At 40.9% G+C, this 23079-nt stretch overlaps 1 protein-coding gene across 3 annotated transcripts; it reads right to left on the reverse strand.

Annotated features, from left to right (window-relative positions):
* Window positions 1-368: 368 nt before the first annotated feature.
* On the reverse strand, window positions 369-22458 carry Cyp4a8 (cytochrome P450, family 4, subfamily a, polypeptide 8). 3 transcript variants are annotated; one of them, NM_031605.2, is given in 12 exon segments: window positions 369-1473; window positions 4352-4428; window positions 4581-4645; window positions 5558-5691; window positions 5792-5982; window positions 6071-6177; window positions 6600-6754; window positions 7069-7193; window positions 19514-19641; window positions 20073-20117; window positions 20719-20860; window positions 22256-22458. In NM_031605.2, coding segments are annotated over 12 exon segments (1527 nt in total). In that variant the 5' UTR covers window positions 22445-22458; the 3' UTR covers window positions 369-1304.
* Between the last annotated feature and the right edge of the window lie 621 nt (window positions 22459-23079).

Genomic DNA, 23079 nt, shown 5'->3' on the forward strand with positions numbered 1-23079 from the left:
CCATTCTTGCTCATCCCCAAAGAGGCTCTGATTTGTTGCACTTCTGAAGAATCACAGGTGAGTGATATTAATCCCTTAATAGCCTGGGGTTCGGATTATTTTTCCATAAGAAGTGTGTTTCTTTGAGCTCTCAGACAAAAGCCCATTGTCTAAGCTTAGTTACAGAAGAAGATAAAATTGTGTGAGTATAGTTATCAAATGTCACATGGGTGAGCCCTCCTGAACATGTAGAATCCATATGTCACCTTCGTTCCTAGTTTCCCATTAGTCCCCCCCCCCCCTCTCTCTCTCTTTCTTCCCTCCCTCTCCTTCAAATAGTATAGGAACAACACACCACCTTATGAACTTTATTGTAGGGAGAGACAAGATGACAAGACTCTTTTTTTTTTATTAACTTGAGTATTTCTTATTTACATTTTGAGTGTTATTCCCTTTCCTGGTTTCCGGGCCAACATCCCCCTAACTCTTCCCCCTCCCCTTCTTTACGGGTGTTCCCCTCCCCATCCTTCACCCATTGCCGCCCTCCCCGCAACAATCACGTTCACTGGGGCGATGGTAAGACTCTTAAAGCTGGTAGGCAGAGTTTTTGAAGGTGAGATTTATATGGATAGATGAGGTGACAGTCAGAGAAGGACTGTGTTAGGTTGCTGGAACAATGGCTCTTTGACAGAACCAAGAACATGACCAGTATTACCACTTAAGCACAAAGTAAGCATACATATTGACAAGATGGAGAGATGACCTAGAGACAGAATAAGACGTGCTTAAAGACAATGTTGGATTTTAACACTCAGACAGGCTCTTGCAACCTAGGAATGCAGCTATAGGTGATGGAAAAGGTAAAAAGAGTCACAGAAATAACCAAGGGCAATGGTACTGCAATGACCTGAGCTTTATTCTAATGAAATCATGAAAAACACCTGGTATATCGAATCATAGGGCAATACTTCTATTGTAATCAATTATGACATTGGTATAAAGCTCAATTTAAGCACAGACAAACAGTAGAATAGAAGGAAATATGCAGAAGAGAAGGCAGGGTGTAATTTAGGGAGATCATTAAGGTCAAGGTCAAACATGAAGTCAGGTAGGGGCCAGGTAGAGAGAAAAGCAGGTAGAAATTCCAGAAGTCGAGATAGAAAGACTGACAGACAAGGAGACCAGAAGCACAGCAGAAGGTGGGTGGAGGTGAACAAGGTGAGAAGAAAGAATGAGATGTGAGCAGATGGAGTGGGGACAAGAGTGACTGACAGAAAGACAAATGGCAGACAGCATGCTGTTGGAGCTGTCTTGTGCTGTCAAGATTATTGGAGCTTTTTGAGACGCAGGTAGATCCCATTCTTGGACTTCAACACGAGTCTTGGTATGGGGATTGGGATCCTGGTGGGATCTGGCAGCAGCTCAAAGCGGAGCAGGGTCAGGGCCACGGCCACCTTCAGTTCATTCATGGCAAACTGTTTCCCAATGCAGTTCCTAGGTCAGAAAGGTGCAATAAAATTACTGTCCTCAGGTTCTATTGTGAGCTGTGTAGGCATTGTCCTCTGTGCCTAACAGAATTGGGCATCTAGAGCCATCTTTTATACATCTCACCCTGACCCCTTTCCTTACAAGTCAGTCAGTCGCACATGTATACATACCTCTCCCTTGGACCTTAATTCTTGCTGTCTTTTTCTTTTATTGTATTTTTTACTTTGGGGTTATAATTACAACTGTTCTCCCTTTCCGATCCTCTTTCCAAACTCTTCCATATAACCACCTAATCATTGCCACTCTTCCTGTTTCTCCTCACATAGTCCCTCTTCTTATCCCCCACTTCTCAGAGAGGTTTGAGCCCCTGCCCCCCAGTATCTCCTGACTCTGGCGCATCAAGTCTCTGTAGGCTTAGGCATGCCCTCTTCCATTGAGGCCAGACAAGGCAGTCTAGTTAGGGGAACATATGTCACAGACAGGCTACAGCTTTAGGGATAGCCCCTGCTCCAGTTGTTGTGGGACCCACGTGAAGACTGAGCTGCACATCTGCCTCATATGTGTGTAAGGGGGACTCATTCCAGCCTGTGTAGGCTCTTCAGTAGGTGGTTCAGTTTTTGAGAACCCCCAAGTGTCCAGGTTAGTTGACTCTGTTGATATTCTTGTGGAGTTCCTATGCCATTTGGAGCCCTCAATCAAGCTCCATCCAATGTTTGATTGTGAGTCTCTGCATCTGTTTCAGTGAGCTGCTGGGTGGAGCCTCTCAGAGGACAATTATGCTAGGCTCCTGTCATTAACGTCCTTTCTTGCTGTCTTTATCTTTCACAAATCCCCCTCTATTCTGAGACTGGCTCTAATCCTGCTTTGAGAGGTAAGGCATCAGCCAGTAAAGACCAGCCAGCCCTCTTAGTAGCATTCTTTGACTAGTTGACCACTATCTTAAGAGTTTCTCATCCACAGTGCTCAGGGCAACATGGAGAGGGATGGATCACACTCTTAGGAATCATTGTCTTGGGGGCAAAGTCAATATGGTTCTAACCTAGGAGTCATATGCCAATGAAGAAATTCCTAGAAAACATATGGGTTAGGGGTCCTCAAACTCCTCCCACTCAGTGGTCAGACTCCAGTTCCTCCTCAGTTCACAGGACCTATAGGCCTTTAATTCTAATTCAGTACAGTCCCTGTATGTCACCACCCTCAGTTTTCTGCCTGGACTTCACTAGTTCCCCTCAATTCTCTCTCTCTTAATATTGACCCTTCTATTCTACCAAACTAATAGGATGGTGTCTAGATGGCTCAGCTGCAGTCACACCTCCTGTAAGTTATCCCCTTCCCACCTCCTACCTTTCCAGCCCCTACTTATCTCAGCAAATGTTGAGGCTGAGGAGAAACACTCTCTCTCTGTCTTTCTCTCTGTGTGTCTCTTTGTCTCTCTCTCTCTGTCCCTCTCTCTGCTCTCTCCCACCCTGTCCCTCTCTCTGTATCTCTGTCTGTCTCTGTCCCCTTACCACCCCCCCATACGTGCTCAAGCTCAGAAAAATGAGCAGCTATTCCTCATCTCTGTCAAGTTGTGCCATTGGTGCACTTCATTGGAGGCCACAGCTCAGTCCAGGGCTTAGGACAATGTCAGGAATATTGATCATTCTACTAACTTCTCAGTAAAGGACAGTATCAAAGAAGAAAGAAATGATGTCTGTTTCCCATGGGTGTGGCTGACTCTGTAGACCAGCTTTCTGTTCTTGCTGCTGAACTGGAGGCAGTACCCTACGTCTCTTCACTTTTGTCACAGCATAGGAATTAGCCCAAGAAAAATAACATTAATAAATATTTTTGTGTTTGGATTTTGCTAATTTTAAAAAATAAAAATTCATTAGAGTACAAAAAGGGTAAAATTCTTATGGTAATTGAACTACCTGATTCTCTTCTATTTGTCAATGACCTCATCACGATTTCTAACTGAGCCCTAAGAGGAAGTGTTCACCCCTAGGTAAACTTATCCTAGATAAACAGTATGCTTACAGCCTGCTCTATGATAATTGATTTGGCATGGTAGAAGTCACAGAACTGTGGACAGAGAAATGAATTCCTTGTCTTCATTAGTTCCTTGGCACTTTGCATTCTACAAGATGATTGAGACCTTCAGCCTTTACTCATTTCGCAGCAGCTCTTTGCACTGTAACTTTCTAGCTCAACAGCTCTTTCGGGCATGTATGTTAGTGTACACATTAGTACATGTTATGCGAGGTCATGTCTCATGTACTCTTCCCAATTTCCAAAGCTGGTAAGTGGACCACAGCCCTACAGTGTAAACTTCTCTCCAAATTTTGCTCTTTGACAAACAAGACATATTAATATGCAGTAGAAATTCTGTTGGGCTAGAAAATAAACTATATAGAAGCAGACTCATTGGGGTCCACCCTACCACAGTGGGCTCTCAACTTTTCCATACATGGCTTCAACACAATCCTAAAAACACAAAAAAGTGTTTTTAAAGTCCTTGTTGCTACTGATCGATAAATTAAAGAGAAGTGGCAGGATATGTTGAGAGTGATGGAGACATACATTGATCCTTTAATATATGTAAAAGATGAGGGAAACAAATGCCTGAGAGCCAGTTTGCATGAGAAAACCTAAGTATGAAGATGCATATTCTAGAAATGGTGAAAAATTCAACATACACTGAAGTTGGAAACACACACTGATGCAAAGTGTAGTATCCCCCAGGTGCACCCTTAAATACCAACTCTTTTGGGGGACACAGAAAATGACCCCCACCTGCAAGCACCTGAAGATGTCACATAGGAACCCAGGGAATCACAGATACTGTATATGTACCCAGAGACTACCCTTGTCTCCATTCCTTATACACGATGTAACACCTCACCTTGCTCCTCCTGAGAAGGGCAGGAATGAGTGGCTGTGTCGGGAAGACTCTGGTGCAAATCGATAAGGGTCAAACACCTGCAATGTAAATACCAGATTCAGGGTAGGCGGGAATCAAACTCCTGCTTCTGACTCATGAAGGAACCAAATGATCAGGAGTGAGAGTTGGGGGGTGGGGAGTGTTGGTCCTGAGATATCTTCCCGTGACCTTCTCCCATCTCCCATTTTACCTCTGGATTTGGCCACACAGTTGGGTTGTGATGAAGGCCATAGAAGGAGAGCATGACTGTGATACCTGTGAGTGAGTGGTACAAAGAAAGACTTGTAATGCCAATGGGTAGGGCACTAGCTCCCTTATTCAGCAGAGAATATGCACACACACACACACACACACACACACACACACACACACACACACGGTCTGCATGCTGGAATCATCATTTTGATCACAGAGAAGTAGGATGGGCTGAAGTAGGTAAAGCACTGAGTGTGAATTACTTGTCTAAAACCATGAGCCTGGGTGTTAGAAAAAGAAAGCATTTGAGAATCACTATTATATTTAGTTAATAATAACTCTCTTTCATCAAATGCCTTTCCTGAGTCTCTGGAACACTCAAAATTCACAGGCAGCTTCCAAAAGCAACTATTGTATACCCATTTTTAAGATAAGAGTCTGGAGCCTCAACAAGACCCTTTCTTGTTCACACAGCTTCACTGTGGCATAAGGGGAAATCATGCCCAATGATAAGTGATTAAGTGGGTATTTTTCTACCATGATACGGAACTAAGATCAGGTCATCAGGTGAGCTCTCCCATCAGCTTGAGGGATCCTCAGACAGTGGAATATGATTCATTCATGACATGGGAATCCCTGGAATTTCTCATTTGCCTTCAATCCCAGAAAGAAACACATCTTCCAAACACTTGCCTAGTTCTTTTTTGCATTGAGTAATAATTTAGCAACTAATGCGTAAAGGCTCAAGTTCAATATAGAGGTTGGCATTTATTTTCTAAGATTTTTCTGAAGTCTAACTGTATGTAAAGCACTTTACACACTGCCTTCTAACTTAAAGTAAAATTCCTTTCAACACTACTGATAAGACATGGGAAATCCATTAGAGATTTCACTAGTTCAAAACTGCCGAAGAACCTTCTTCTTTGTCCCTGCTGAGGGACCCTGCTGAGGTATGGTCTGGGGACTCCATACCTTTGGGTAAAGAGCGTCCATCCGGGAAGGTGACAGGTGTGCTGAGCATTCTGCTCACAGCTGTTACAGGTGGGTAGATCCTCAGAGCTTCCTTGATGCACATGGTGGTGTAGGGCATCTTGTCCAGGTCGTCCCTGAAACGAGGCCCATCTGAAAGTCACACAGAGCTAGGACAACCAGGAGCTTCCCATTAACAGAAGACAGAAATCTCATCCATATTGAGCTCCCACTCACCAGGTGATAGAAGCTCCATCTCCTAGGAGACTCTGGATCTCCTTCCTGCATCCCTGCTGGTGTTCAGGATTTGTGGCCAAAGCATAGAAGATCCAAGAGATACCGCTAGCTGTGGTGTCATGGCCCTCGAACATGAAGGTATCCACTTCAGCACGCAGGTCCTTATCAGATAAGCTGCTTCCATTTTCTATCTGGATAAGGCCACAAATGAGAGTAATGTTTTCTTTTTATTCTGTGATTCTAGACCAAGTTTCAAGTCTCAAGTGCCAAGTCACTCACTCTGGCAAACAGAAGGATGTCCAGGAAATCCAATCGTCTTTTCTGCTTAACCTTTTGCAACTCTTCCTCGTCCTGAAGTTGAGCCTTCCTTGATTTGATCACTTGGTCTGTCCAAGCATAGTAGATACCAGGCAGAGATGAAAACACCATTCCTAAGAGGCCCATGTGCCCTCTTTCCTGACCTCTACTCCCCTAAAGACCAGGATGCATATGACTCAGAACTGGTTAAGGTGTGAGAAGCCAGCACACCTGACAGAGACCAGGCTGCCCCTCGGGATAACAACAGGAGAAGATCTTTTTGGATCCTGCTAGGATGATTTTATTTAATAGCACCAATGTGATGCCTCAAGTAATCACTACATATCACTCAATATCCTCCACCTTAGCTTTCTTGTACTAGGAAAAGTACCGATGAATTCATCTTTCATCTTTTAGAGGGCCAAAGGACCTGTCTCAGCCTCAGAGATTTTGGTGGGCCTATTTAGGCTGACCCTGGTAAAAGAGGGCAGAGAAAAGAACCAAACAGAACCTGTGTAATCATGGGCAAGTTGCCAGGCATTGTGGGCCTTGCGGCCATTAGAGGACAGACTATAGATGAAGTCATTCTGATGAAACATGTTCTGTACACGGAAAAAAAAGAGATTGTTCAGGTCCTCAACTGCCTTGATGTAGGACTTGTATTTTCTGTGAACACAAAAGAACAGAACAGTGGTAAGGAGATAAGACACAAAGACAGAGCAATATTTCCCTTAATTTGGACATAGATAATACTAGGATGAATGTTGTTTCTGTCTTCTAACCCCTGTAACCACCAGGTCTTTAGAAGATGGCATGGCCATTCAGGCTTCCACCTGTCTGGAAATCTATGGTGTATCTGAGGCAGGGTAGAGAATCTTGTGTTTTGTGGATGTTAGTATCTACACTGTTCCATCTGCTTCTCAGGTGAGGCCACACTAGTTGGCAAGACCAAAGACTCTATAGTTCAGCAGTATACTCACCTGTCCAACTGGACACTGCCCTCTTGGCTGAAGGCACACTTCATGATGGTGTCCAAGGTCATCAAGGTGATGTGTTGGAAGATCTCCAGGGTGGAATCCTGTCCAACAATCTGTTCCCATTTATCCTGTAATGGAAGTAGAGAACTGACTTCACGTCTCCCAGAAGACTGGTGATAACTAGAACAGACTCATTTCCTTCATCTGTAGATATGGTTTTGTGACTCCCTGTATCAGAGTTTGTGATGGCTGATTTCCATTGTCAACTTAGTTAAATTAAGAAACAGCAAAGGGACTCCCTGTGAACACAGGGTGTTCTGACCAGGGAAGTAGGTAGGCTAATTGCATATTTTTTTCTCTTCTGTAGATCTTCACTTCTTCCTCTTTTCCTCTAAGTCCAATCTCCTGGTTTCACACCCAGCTCCTTACAGAATTTTCTTCTCACTTTCTGCCCCCATCCTGGAGGAACACCCTGCTTTCCTCCATCTTGTAAAGCCCTTCAAGCCCATCTCTAATCCTAAGTCTCAGGTCCCAGTACTCAGAAATAGATTTTACCTGGAATCCCCAGTGCCCATACCTATAAATATTTCTAAGTGGCAAGAAACAGCCACAACATTCTCCTAAAAAAACAGAGAGGAAACAGAAACTGGAAACAGAAACTGAGGAACAAATCACCTATTCAACAAAGACAAGACTCCTTATCATCACCTAGCATTATAATCTTCTCAATCCTAGCTGCCTCGCTGCCAGCATAAAGCCACAAACAATAACAGCCAGGACAATCTGTCCTGCAACTCTCCACAGCTGGTCCTGAATATTCCAATGTAGTTAAAATACAAGTACAAGACCTTGAAGCACTCTTTATGAATGCAATAGAGGCCCTTAAAGAGGAAACGAACTCCTTAAAGAAATCTATGAAAACACAGCAATACGTGGAAGAAAATGAACAAAACCACTCAAATCTTGTAAGTGAAAATAGAATCAATAAAGAAAACTGAGGGGACTGGAGAGATAGCTCAAATGTCAAGACCACTGATTGCTCTTCCAGAGATCCTGAGTTCAATTCCTAGCAACCACATGGTGGCTCACAACCATGTGTAACGGGATTTGATGCCCTTTTCTGGTGTGTTGAAGACAATTACAGTATACTCATATACATAACTAAACAGTTCTTTAAAAAAGAGTTCATCTTAAACAAAAATGAAAGAAAAAAAGGAAGGAAATCTGTAAATAAAAATTTAGGAACTTCAACAGGAACCAGGGAGGCAAGACTCACCAACAGAATACAAGAAATGGAAAAGAAAATCCCAGGCACTGAGAACACAATAGAAGAAATGGATACATCTGTCACAGAAAATCTTAAGTCTAAAATGTTCCTGGCACAAAACATCCAAGGAACCAAGGATACCACGAAAAGACCAAATCTAAGAATAATAGGAACACAGTAAGGAAAAAACTCAGGTCAAAGTGAGATAATTTTTCAACAAAATCATAAAAGATAATTTCCCGAATCTAAAGATGGAGATGACTATCAGTGTATAAAAAGCACACAGAACCCCAAATACATGTAACAAGAAAAGGAAGTCCCCTCAGCACAATAATCAAAATACTAAATTATAGAACAAAGAAAAACTATTAACAGCTACAAAAGGGAAAGTCCAAGTCACATATAAAGAATTAGAATTGCACCTTACTTATCAGTGAAAACTCTAACAGACAGCAGGTCCTGGATAAATGTCCTTAAGACTATAAAAGATTAAAAATGCCAGCCTCAGCCAAATGTTCAATAACCTTGGATGGAAAAAAAGACATTTCATGGTAAAAACAAATTTAATTAATATCTTTCTCCAAATCTGGTCTTACAAAAGGTGCTAGAAAATAAACTCCAAGCTAAAGAGGTGAACTACATCCAAGAAAACACGGGGAACAAATGATCTCAAACCAGCAAAGTCAAAAAAGGGAAACATGCCCCCCCCCCATCATTACCATCATTAGCAGCAACAACAGGAAAATGATAGGAATCAAAAATCATTGGTCATTTATATTTCTCAACATCAACTCTCTGAATTCCCCAATTAAAAGTCTAAGAGAGTGGATGTGGAAACAGGATCCATACTTCTGCTGTATCCAAGAAACAAACATTAACATCACCTCAGGGTAAATGGTTGGAAAAATTTATTCTGAGCCAGTGCACCTAAGAAACAAGCTGGTGTGCGCATTTTTATATCTGACTAAATAATCTTCAAACAAAAAATAATTAGAAGCGGTAGGAAAGGACACTATGTACTCATTAAAGTCAATACCCCTCGAGATGACATTATCATTTTTAACATCTATGCCCCAAACACAAGAGCACTCAAATGTATAAAAAATTACTACAGCCTAAATCAATATTAATACAACCACACTGATAGTGGAAGACTTTAATACCCTACCCTCACCTGTAATCCACACCAAAATAAACAGAAATTATGGCACTTACTGCTATTATAAACCAAATGGACCTAATGTATTTACGGAACATTTCATCTAAAGCCAAAAGAATAGACCTTCTTAGCACCTCATAAAACTTTCTTCAAAATTGGCCACAATTTTGTATTCAGAGAGAAAACAAGTCCCAAAATATACAAGAAAACTTAAATAACACCCTGCATCCTATATGATCACCACAGGCTAAAGCTGCATACCAGCAACAATAGAAGCACAGAAAACTTACAAACTCAGAGAAGCTAAATAACAGCAAGTGTGTCAAGACAGAAATTAAGAAAGAAATTGAGGCCTCACCTCTTTGAACTCAGGATACTATTATATTACTCTTCTCTAAGCTGGAAAGATGGTTTAGAGGGTGAGAGGGCTTGCTACTCTTCCAAGGTGGCTGAATTTGCTGATACTCCCCTGTATTATCAGCTCTAGGTCTGATACTCTCTTCTGCTCACTTCTCAAACACACACACACACACACACACACACACACACACAAACACTATACTTAATAAAACGAAGAATAAAAATACATTTAAAAAATTATGACTCTTCTCCTGGTTTCCAGAATTCCAATAAAAGTATCTTGACAGATGTGTAATTATTATTCAAGCATAAAAGATAAGTTTTGAACTCAGATCTATTTTAACTATTCTTCCCATTCTTGTAGGCCACATAAGTTAATATAAAAAAGAAAATAAAATATCAGCTTGGTGTTTCCTAAAATCTACTTTTGTTATTCAAAGATTATGTTCATAAATTAGTATAAATTAGCATAAAATGCTTATCAATGCAAGGGGTAATTACATTAAAAGTATGGTAAATTGATCTTCCTGGTTGCTGCCGCCACGGAGAGCTCGTAGGCAGCACCCCACGAGCAAACTTGAGCCTCGGGACCACAGGTAAGACCAACTTTTCTGCTGCAAGTGACCTGCCTGGTGAACACAAGACACAGGCCCACAGGAACAGCTGAAGACCTGTAGATAGGAAAAACTACACGCCCGAAAGCAGAACACTCTGTCCCCATAACTGGCTGAAAGAAAACAGGAAAACAGGTCTACAGCACTCCTGACACATAGGCTTATAGGACAGTCTAGCCACTGTCAGAAATAGCAGAACAAAGTAACACTAGAGATAATCTGATGGCGAGAGGCAAGCGCAAGAACCCAAGCAACAGAAACAAAGACTACATGGCATCATCGGAGCCCAATTCTCCCACCAAAGCAAACACGGAATATCCAAACACACCAGAAAAGCAAGATCTAGTTTCAAAATCATATTTGATCATGATGCTGGAGGACTTCAAGAAAGACGTGAACAACTCCCTTAGAGAACAAGTAGAAGCCTACAGAGAGGAATCGCAAAAGTCCCTGAAAGAATTCCAGGAAATCATAATTAAACAAGTAGAAGCCCATAGAGAGGAGTCACAAAAATCCCTGAAAGAATTCAGGAAATCATAAATAAACAAGTAGAAGCCCATAGAGAGGAGTCACAAAAATCCCTGAAATAATTCCAGGAAAACACAATCAAACAATTGAAGGAATTAAAAATGGAAATAGAAGCAATCAAGAAAGAACACATGGAAACAACCCTGGATATAGAGAACCAAAAGAAGGGACAAGGAGCTGTAGATACGAGCTTCACAAACAGAATACAAGAGATGGAAGAGAGAATCTCAGGAGCAGGAGATTCCATAGAAATCATTGACTCAACTGTCAAAGATAATGTAAAGCAGAAAAAGCTACTGGCCCAAAACATACAGGAAATCCAGGACACAATGAGAAGATCAAACCTAAGGATAATAGGTATAGAAGAGAGTGAAGACTCCCAACTCAAAGGACCAGTAAATATCTTCAACAAAATCATAGAAGAAAACTTCCCTAACCTAAAAAAAGAGATACCCATAGGCATACAAGAAGCCTACAGAACTCCAAATAGATTGGACCAGAAAAGAAACACCTCCCATCACATAATAGTAAAAACACCAAACACACAAAATAAAGAAAGAATATTAAAAGCAGTAAGGGAAAAAGGTCAAGTAACATATAAAGGCAGACCTATCAGAATTACACCAGACTTTTTGCCAGAAACTATGAAAGTCAGAAGATCGTGGACAGATGTCATACAGACCCTAAAAGAACACAAATGCCAGCCCAGGTTACTGTATGCTGCAAAACTCTCAATTAACATAGATGGAGAAACCAAGATATTCCATGACAAAACCAAATTTACACAATATCTTTCTACAAATCCAGCACTACAAAGGATAATAAATGGTAAAGCCCAACATAAGGAGGCAAGCTATACCCTAGAAGAAGGAAGAAACTAATCGTCTTGGCAACAAAACAAGGAGAAGAAAAGCACACAAACATAACCTCACATCCAAATATGAATATAACAGGAAGCAATAATCACTATTCCTTAATATCTCTCAACATCAATGGCCTCAACTCCCCAATAAAAAGACATAGATTAACAAACTGGATACGCAACGAGGACCCTGCATTCTGCTGCCTACACGAAACACACCTCAGAGACAAAGACAGACACTACCTCAGAATGAAAGGCTGGAAAACAACTTTCCAAGCAAATGGTCAGAAGAAGGAAGCTGGAGTAGCCATTTTAATATCAAATAAAATCAATTTTCAACTAAAACTCATCAAAAAAGATAAGGAAGGTCACTTCATATTCATCAAAGGAAAAATCTACCAAGATGAACTCTCAATCCTAAATATCTATGCCCCAAATACAAGGGCACCTACATACATAAAAGAAACCTTACTAAAGCTTAAAACACACATTGCACCTCACACAACAATAGTAGGAGACTTCAACACCCCACTCTCATCAATGGACAGATCATGGAAACAGAAATTAAACAGAGACGTAGACAGACTAAGAAAAGTCATGAGCCAAATGGACTTAACAGATATTTACAGAACATTCTATCCTAAAGGAAAAGGATATACCTTCTTCTCATCTCCTCATGGTACTTTCTCCAAAATTGACCATATAATTGGTCAAAAAATGGGCCTCAACAGGTACAGAAAGATAGAAATAATCCCATGCATGCTATCGGACCACCAGGGCCTAAAACTGGTCTTCAATAACAATATGGGAAGAATGCCCACATATACGTGGAAATTGAACAATGCTTTACTCAACGAAAACCTGGTCAAGGAAGAAATAAAGAAAGAAATTAAAGACTTTTTAGAATTTAATGAAAATGAAGGTACAACATACCCAAACTTATGGGACACAATGAAAGCTGTGCTAAGAGGAAAACTCATAGCGCTGAGTGCCTGCAGAAAGAAACAGGAAAGAGCATATGTCAGCAGCTTGACAGCACATCTAAAATCTCTAGAACAAAAAGAAGCAATTACACCCAGGAGGAGTAGAAGGCAGGAAATAATCAAATTCAGAGCTGAAATCAACCAAGTAGAAACGAAAAGGACCATAGAAAGAATCAACAGAACCAAAAGTTGGTTCTTTGAGAAAATCAACAAGATAGATAAACCCTTAGCCAGACTAATGAGAGGACTCAGAGAGTTTATCCAAATTAACAAAATCAGAAATGAAAAGGGAGACATAACTACAGATTCAGAGGAAATTGAAAAAATCATCAGATCTTACTATAAAAGCCTATATTCAACAAAGCTTGAAAATCTGCAGGAAATGGACAATTTCCTAGACAGATACCAGGTACCGAAGTTAAATCAGGAACAGATAAACCAGTTAAACAACCCCATAACTCCTAAGGAAATAGAAGCAGTCATTACAGGTCTCCCAACCAAAAAGAGCCCAGGTCCAGACGGGTTTAGTGCAGAATTCTATCAGACCTTCATAGAAGACCTCGTACCAATATTATCCAAACTATTCTACAAAATTGAAACAGATGGAGCACTACCGAATTCTTTCTATGAAGCCACAATTACTCTTATACCTAAACCACACAAAGACCCAACAAAGAAAGAGAACTTCAGACCAATTTCCCTTATGAATATCGACGCAAAAATACTCAATAAAATTCTGGCAAACCGAATCCAAGAGCACATCAAAACAGTCATCCACCATGATCAAGTAGGCTTCATCCCAGGCATGCAGGGATGGTTTAATATACAGAAAACCATCAATGTGATCCATTATATAAAAAAATGAAAGAACAAAACCACATGATCATTTCATTAGATGATGAGAAAGCATTAGACAAAATTCAACACCCCTTCATGATTAAAGTCCTGGAAAGAATAGGAATTCAAGGCCCATACCTAAACATAGTAAAAGCCATATATAGCAAACCAGTTGCTAACATTAAACTAAATGGAGAGAAACTTGAAGCAATCCCACTAAAATCAGGGACTAGACAAGGCTGCCCACTCTCTCCCTACTTATTCAATATAGTTCTTGAAGTTCTAGCCAGAGCAATCAGACAACAAAAGGAGGTCAAGGGGATACAGATCGGAAAAGAAGAAGTCAAAATATCACTATTTGCAGATGATATGATAGTATATTTAAGTGATCCCAAAAGTTCAACCAGAGAACTACTAAAGGTGATAAACAACTTCAGCAAAGTGGCTGGTTATAAAATTAACTCAAATAAATCAGTAGCCTTCCTCTACACAAAAGAGAAACAAGCCAAGAAAGAAATTAGGGAAACGACACCCTTCATAATAGACCCAAATAATATAAAGTACCTCGGTGTGACTTTAAGCAATCAAGTAAAAGATTTGTACAATAAGAACTTCAAGACTCCGAGTTAGAAACTGAAGAAGTCCTCAGAAGATGGAAAGATCTCCCATGCTCATGGATTGGCAGGATTAATATAGTAAAAATGGCCATTTTACCAAAAGTGATCTACAGATTCAGTGCAATCCCCATCAAAATACCAATCCAATTCTTCAAAGAGTTAGACAGAACAATTTTCAAATTCATGTGGAATAACAAAAAACCCAGGATAGCTAAAACTATCCTCTACAATAAAAGGACTTCGGGGGAATCACTATCCCTGAACTCAAGCAGTATTACAGAGCAGTAGTGATAAAAACTGCATGGTATTGGTACAGAGACAGACAGATAGACCAATGGAACAGAATTGAAGACCCAGAAATGAACCCACACACCTATTGTCACTTGATTTTTGACAAAGGAGCCAAAACCATCAAGTGGAAAAAAGATAGCATTTTCAGCAAATGGTGCTGGTTCTACTTGAGGTCAACATATAGAAGAATGCAGATCAATCCATTCTTATCACCCTGTACAAAGCTTAAGTCCAAGTGGATCAAGGACCTCCACATCAAACCAAATACACTCAAACTAATAGAAGAAAAACTAGGGCAGCATCTCGAACACATGGGCACTGGAAAAAATTTCCTGAACAAAATACCAATGGCTTATGCTCTAAGATCAAGAATCGACAAATGGGATCTCATAAAACTGCAAAGCTTCTGTAAGGCAAAGGACACTCTGGTTAGGACAAATCGGCAACCAACAGATTGGGAAAAGATCTTTACCAATCCTACAACAGATAGAGGCCTTATATCCAAAATATACAAAGAACTCAAGAAGTTAGACCGCAGAGAGACAAATAACCCTATTAAAAAATGGGGTTCAGTGCTAAACAAAGAATTCACAGCTGAGGAATGCTGAATGGCTGAGAAACACCTAAAGAAATGTTCAACATCTTTAGTCATAAGGGAAATGCAAATCAAAACAACCCTGAGATTTCACCTCACACCAGTGAGAATGGCTAAGATCAAAAACTCAGGTGACAGCAGATGCTGGCGAGGATGTGGAGAAAGAGGAACACTCCTCCATTGTTGGTGGGATTGCAGACTGGTAAAACCATTCTGGAAATCAGTCTGGAGGTTCCTCAGAAAATTGGACATTGAACTGCCTGAGGATCCAGCTATACCTCTCTTGGGCATATACCCAAAGATGCCCCAACATATAAAAAAGACATGTGCTCCACTATGTTCATCACAGCCTTATTTATAATAGCCAGAAGCTGGAAAGAACTCAGATGCCCTTCAACAGAGGAATGGATACAGAGAATGTGGTACATCTACACAATGGAATATTACTCAGCTATCCAAAACAATGACTTTATGAAATTCATAGGCAAATGGTCGGAACTGGAAAATATCATCCTGAGTGAGATAACCCAATCACAGAAAAACACACATAGTATGCACTCATTGATAAGTGGCTATTAGCCCAAATGCTTGAATTACCCTAGATGCCTAGAACAAATGAAACTCAAGACGGATGATCAAAACGTGAATGCTCCACTCCTTCTTTAAAAGGGGAACAAGAATACCCTTGGCAGGGAATAGAGAGGCAAAGATTAAAACAGACACAGAAGGAACACACATTCAGAGCCTGCCCCACATGTGGCCCATGCATATACAGCCATCCAATTAGACAAGATGGATGAAGCAAAGAAGTGCAGGCCGACAGGAGCCGGATGTAGATCTCTCCCGAGAGACACAGGCAGAATACATCAAACACAGAGGCGTATGCCAGCAGCAAACCACTGATCTGAGAATAGGACCCCCGTTGAAGGAATCAGAGAAAGAACTGGAAGAGCTTGAAGGGGCTCGAGACCCCATATGTACAACAATGCCAAGCAACCAGAGCTTCCAGGGACTAAGCCACTACCTAAAGACTATACATGGACTGACCCTGGACTCTGTCCTCATAGGTTGCAATGAATATCCTGGTAAGAGCACCAGTGAAAGGGGAAGTCCTGGGTCCTGCTAAGACTGAACCCCCAGTGAACTAGATTGTTGGGTGGAGGGCGGCAAGGTGGGGGGGAGGCTGGGGAGGGGAACACCCATAAAGAAGGGGAGGGGGGAGGGGGATGTTTGCCTGGAAACCGGGAAAGGGAATAACACTCGAAATGTATATAAGAAATACTCAAGTTAATAAAAAAAAAGAAAAAAAAAGAAAGACTAACAGAAATTATGAACCAAATGGACTTAATGGATAGTTATATAACATCCCAATCTAAAACAAAAGGATGTACCTTCTTCTCACCACCTCATGATACCTTCTCCACAATTGACCATATAATCTGTAACAGAACAGTCCTCGACAAAACAGAAAGATAGAAATAATTCCACTCATCCTATTAGAGCACTACGGATTAAGACTGGTCTTTAATAACCACAATAATGACAGAAAGCCCACATATACTTGGAAGTTGAGCCATGCTCTACTCAATGATATCTTGGCTAAGGAAGAAATCAAAAAAAAAAAAAAGAAAAGAAAAGAAATTAAAGACTTATTAGAATAAAATGAAAATGAAGGTACAGCCTACCCAAACTTACGGGACACAATGAAGGCTATGCTAAGAGGAAAACTCATAGCTCTGAGTGCCTGAGGAAAGAACTAGGAGAGAGCATACATCAGCAGCTTGACAGCACACCTAAAATCTCTAGAACAAAAAGAAGCATATACACAAAGGAGGGGTAGAAGGCAGGAAATAATCAAACTCAGGGCTGAAATCAATCAAGTAGAAACAAAAAGGACTATACAAAGAATCAACAGAACCAAAAGCTGGTTCTTTGAGAAAATCAACAAGACAGATAAACCCTTAGCTAGACTAACCACAGGGCACAGAGAGTGTGTCCAAATTAACAAAATCAGAAATAAAAAAGGAGACATAACAACAGAATCAGAGGAAATAAAAAAATCATCAGATCCTACTACAAAAGCCTATATTCCTCAAAACTTGAAAATCTAGAGGAAATGGACAGTTCTCTAGACAAATACCAGGTGCCAAAGATAAATCAGGAACAGATAAAGCATCTAAAAAAATCCCATAACTCCAAAAGAAATAGAAGCTGTCATCAAAAGTCTCCCAACCAAAAAGAGTCTAGGACCAGATGGGTTTAGTGCAGAATTCTATCAGACTTTCATAGAAGACCTCATACCAATACTGTCCAACTATGCCACAAAATTGAAACAGATAGTGCACTACAAAATTCCTCCTATGAAGCCACAATTACTCTTATACCTAAACCACACAAAGACCCAACAAAGAACGAGAACTTCAGACCAATTTCCCTTATGAAGATCGACGCAAAAATACTCAAAAAAATTCTTACAAATTGAATCCAAGAACACATCAAAATGATCATCCACCATGATCACGTAGGCTTCATCCCAGGTATGCAGGGATGGTTTAATATACGGAAAACCATCAACGTAATCCACTGTATAAACAAACCCAAAGATAAAAACCAAATGATCATTTCATTAGATGCTGAGAAAGCATTTGACAAAATTCAACACCCCTTCATGATAAAAGTCCTGGAAAGAACTTGAATTCAAGGCCCATAGCTAAATATAGTAAAAGCCATATACAGCAAACCAGTAGCTAACATTAAACTAAATGGAGAGAAACTTGAAGCAATCCCACTAAAATCAAGTTCTAGACAAGGCTGCCCACTCTCTCCCTACTTATTCAATGTAATTCTCAAAGTCCTAACCAGAACAATCAGACAAGGAAAGGAGGTCAAAGAGATACAAATTGGAAAGGAAAAATTCAAAATATCACTATTTGCAGATAATATGAGAGTATACTTAAGTGACTCCAAAAGTTCCACCAAAGAACTACTTAGCCTGATAAACACCTTCAGCAAAGTGACTGGGTATAAAATAACTCAAACAAATCTCTATCCTTCCTCCACTTAAAGGATAAACAGGCTGATAAAGAAATTAGGGAAATGACACCCTTCATAATAGTCCCAAATAATATAAAATACCTCATTGTGTCTTTAACCAAGCAAGTTAAAGATCTCTATGATAAGAACTTCAAGTCTCTGAAGAAAGAAATTGAAGATCTCAGAAGACAAAAAGATCTCCCATGCTCATGGATTGGCAGGAATATAGTAAAAATTGCCAGTTTATCATAAGCAATCTATAGATTCAATGCAATCCCCATAAAAATTCAAATTCAATTCTTCATAGAGTTAGAAAGAACAATTTGCAAGTCCATTTGGGTTAACAAAAAACCCAGGATAGCTAAAACTCTCCTCAATAATTAAAGAACTTCTGGAGGAATCACCATCCCTGACTTCAAGTAGTATTACAGAGCAATAGTGATAAAAACTATATGGTATTGATACAGAGATAGGCAGATCGAACAGTGTAATAGAATTGAAGACCCAGAAATGAGCCCCCACACCCATGGTCATGTCATCTTTGGCAAAGGTGCCAAAACCATCCAATGGAAAAAGATAGCATTCTCAATAAATGGTGCTGGTTCCACTGGAGGTCAGCATGTAGAAGAATGCAAATCAATCCATTCTTATCACCCTGTGTAAATCTTAAGTCCAAATGGATCAAGGACCTCCACATCAAACCAGATACTCTCAAACTAATAGAAGAAAAAGTGGGGAAGAATATCGAACATGAGCGCACTGGGGAACATTTCCTGAACAGAACACCAATGGCTTATGATGTAAGAGCAAGAATTGACAAATGGGACCTCATGAAACTGCAAAGGTTCTGTAAGGCAAAGGACACCGTCATTAGGACAAAATGGCAAACATCATATTGGGAAAAGATCTTTACGAATCCTACATCCTAATGCTGTTGATAGGATTCACCGTTCATCAAGCATGCTGTTAGACTTGGCCATGTACCCACTATGATATCTCTTTTCTTCTCTCCTCTGCTCTTCTTCCCTATGACTTTCCCCCTGTCCCTCCCTCTTCATACTTGATCTTCTTTGACTTTTGAGGAACTTATTTCACACCATGAATTGAGTGTTATTCCATGTGACTTTTATTGTAAAGAGTAGAATCTGACTTTGTGTTGTGTTGTGAGTGTGTTGTAGGCATGAGAGTGAAATATAGAGACAGAGAGGGAGACAGGCACACACACACACACACACACACACACACAGAGAGAGAGAGAGAGAGAGAGAGAGAGAGAGAGAGAGAGAGAGAGAGAAGACTCACCAGCATTATGCGAACAGAGTCTGCCATGATGCCCACATAAGGTTTCAGAGTGTCATAGTGGAAAGCTGGAGTCAACATTCGTCGGTGCTGGAACCATGTCTGTCCATTCAGCAGAAGCAAACCATACCCTGAACAGAGATGGTTGTGTGAATGTGTGTATAAGCAATGGTATTAGAAGACTGGGGGCACTTTCGAGAGACAAACATTGGAGGTCTTGGAGGAATAGGAAGACAAATAAGAGTGGAAAACAACTAGTAGTTTTCAACACATTTTCCTCAGTTGTTCTGGTACATATGATGTGATCATGATAGCTACAGGATAAAGATTCAAAATAGTGAAGGAAGGATGTATACATGTCAGGCTGAGAATGTTTATAAAAAGTTGGTCAGAAACCCAAGGAGGAGGTTAATGTCTGATTAGAAAAGAAACTAGGTTAAGTGCAACATTACATCTTGAAGATAATGGCCCATCTCTCATTATTCTCAGTGAGTCAAGATAACGTTCTGGACAAACTCAAGTGGAGAGTGACTGCAATTGACATTTATATGGCTGTACATACCAATCCAGGGAGCTAGAAATCTGTAGGAACCATGAGCTTTTGGGTCTGTAAAAACAGTAAGGCATTAATTAGAAACAAAGATGGCTCCAGATAAGACCAGAGAGAGACCTGAAATCTTGTCAAGGCTCCCTGGCCTTTTACCCCATGCTACCTCCCTTTGTCTTCCACCCCCTTCTACCCACCTTGACAGTTTGGCTTAGGAATGCAACCAGAAGTTTTTCATCCCCAGGATTAGAATGGTAAATTAGCAAGCAATGTAGATTATTATATCCTAGACTCCAAGGATTCAAAGCCCTGTGGTTGGTTTCACAGCAGTGGCTTGGTTAGCTCCATGATAACCATGAACAGAACCAATTAGAAGATTCAAAGCCAAGGCACCATACATATGACATTTACTTTTATATATAACTGACCACACAAATTTAGTTCAAAGAGGTAAATGAATTGAATCCATGCTACTCTTTTAATGTTGCAGTACTAAGTACAAGCTCATATTAAGTAAATATTGCTAAGTATAGGCTAGGAAAAAATGAAAGGCACTGTTTTGGCATTAGTAACTGAACCACCACTTCTTTTTGTAACTTCATGGACCCAGGCATAAACCCAGACTAGAAGATCCACAATGGTGATGGAGTTTCACTCTCACCTGATCTCCCCAGAATCAGCTTCATGTATTCAGGGTCATACACTTGGATTCGCACATTGCTCCCCCAGAGCCACTGTGGACAGGCACTTGGGAAATTCTTTACCCGTGTTAGAATATCTTGAAAATCCTGGTCCTTTGGGATCTGATATCAGTAGAAAAATGAACCATTGGAAATACTTCATGCCATTTATGGTGGGTTATATTTGTAATCCTAACATAACACTTGGGAGGCTGAAGCCCGAGGATCTCTGCTGGTATGAGGCCAATATAGGCTACATAATCAGTTCCAGGCCAGCCTGGGCTACCTTGTAAGACATTGTCACATAACAAAACAAAACAAAAAGCAAACAAAACCTCCAGAGTAAAATTTGAAAAATCTTTTGTTCTAGTTATTGGTTCTAAATAGAAGGCAGAACACCATGGGGATCTAGTGAGGATGATTTAACAGAACCTAGGACTGGAGCAGAGTTTTATGGCCTATCTATGGTAACATTCAGACCTTTGCTCTCTTCTAGGAACTGAGGTGAGTCAGATGCTGTGGTCCTGTTAGATGAAGCTGTGTTCCCCAGAATCTGGCCCCAGAACCTGAGCTCTGGCTCAAATTCCACATACTCTCATCTCCTCTTAAATGTAGTCAATATACAGCCCTTGTCATAAGTTTCTCCCTGAATCCTTTCACTTACTTCTGTGTCTATCCTCTCAGAGGTGACAGTTTAAGCCCTCCTTTGCCCCTGGGCTTCTTTTTCTCCTCTCATTCCTGGAGATTGCCCAATTTTGCCAGGCTCTTGGTTGGGCACTGAGGTGTACAGTGCTCTTAGCAACATGGAGCACACACTACAGGGTATGCAGGAGGAGGGCCCAATAAACAAACGGACTTCGAATAACAGTGCATCATTAGCAATGGACCCTCACATCTGAAGAACCACTTCTATGACCATCAGGTTTTCAACTTATAAATCATTTACCAAGGCAGCTCTTTCACTCTTATGTAAACATATAGGGTCAGCTGCTTTACCCAGTGACAAAGTGAGTCCCTTTAGGACACCAGGCACCTCTTGTGATTCCTGCCTGTTGTGACCCTACGCAGGACAGATTCTACCACACTTGTAGCCATGTTCTCAAACAATCTCTGTGCCAGGGTGGGAGTGGTGGTGGTGGGAGGATAACAGAGAAATGGGGGCAGGGAACCACCAAGAAGCTCAGCTTATTTAGAACAGGTGATGTTGCAGGTGTTGCTCAACCTGGAAAGAAAAAGGCTGAGGTAGGACCAACCACAAGCTTCCAAGTCTGGGGCTCGTAGAACAGATGATAGATCTGCCTAAGTGAGCAGTAGAGCTGACAGTAGCAAGACCAGGGTCTTTGAGCAGTGAACCCTTGTTGCTGGAGTAAGTCCAGCTTGAGCTGTGTCCCATCCTGAGATGCCTGTCCCATAAAGAAACATTGCTTTATAACAAACTCAGTTTTGTAAGTTTGATGCTTATTCTTTGAGAGCCTCATCCTCCCTGCTCTCCCACCCACCCTTCTCTTTCCTTCCTACCTTATGCCCAAAGAACCAGTGAGAAGGTGGGGATGGGAACTGCTGGGTAGCTCTGAGTAACCATCGCCTGTGCAGGTAGAACTGGGCTGTCTTGAGGAGCAGCAGGAGCACAGTGAGCACAGTGGCTATTTGGAGGAACCCAAGGATACTTCCTGGGAATATGGTGAAGCTCAGAGCCGAGCCACTCATGATACCACAGCTTCTGGATCACCGACTGTCCTTCTCTTTCACTGAACACCCTCATGTTTGCAAACCCAGGAACATTGCCCCTCCTACTTGTGGGCGGGAGATGGGTGAGAGTAGAGCTTGATTTCAAGTCCAGGGTTGATGAACCTGAACAACCTTCTTTGGGAAGCAGTGAAATGTAAGACATATCACGTGACAGTGATAAGTGTCACTTTATCCACAGATATTTGTGAAAGAGCTGTAAAAAGCAGATGGAAGATTAATTGAAGGAGTTCATGATTTAGTTCATTAAAAGTTCATTAGAAGTGGATTTTGTATAATATTTAAGATTTTAGGGATGGAAAATTATGACAAATATGTAAATTGAAGGTTTAGGTGGGACTCTTTGAAAGCATGTAGTGGGATTTCCTACAGGATGTCCTAGCTGTCTCTTCCAGGACCTCTGAGGTACTCCCCTGGTCTTGGAACATTCACCATCCAATCATGACTTACAGTGATTGTGCTGGTGAAAGGTGCATTGAACTTGGATTCAGGAAGTTTAAAACTGAGGTCAGCCCCATGACATATGCAGCCAGCAACTTCACTTCCCTGAGTTCAGTGTCTTTTCTTGTAACATGCGATCTTTGTGCCTTTCTAGA

This window comes from Rattus norvegicus, chromosome 5 (assembly GCF_021556685.1).
Source record: "Rattus norvegicus strain SHRSP/BbbUtx chromosome 5, alternate assembly SHRSP_T2T, whole genome shotgun sequence".
Lineage (NCBI taxonomy): Eukaryota > Metazoa > Chordata > Mammalia > Rodentia > Muridae > Rattus > Rattus norvegicus.

Coding starts and splice junctions, on each gene's coding strand:
- Cyp4a8 (XM_087660511.1), bottom strand. Junction 5,692..5,791: donor GATGGAGCTTCTATCACCTG/GTGAGTGGGAGC, acceptor GCCTCGTTTCAG/GGACGACCTGGACAAGATGC. Junction 4,646..5,557: donor TGGACGCTCTTTACCCAAAG/GTATGGAGTCCC, acceptor ACTCACTCACAG/GTATCACAGTCATGCTCTCC.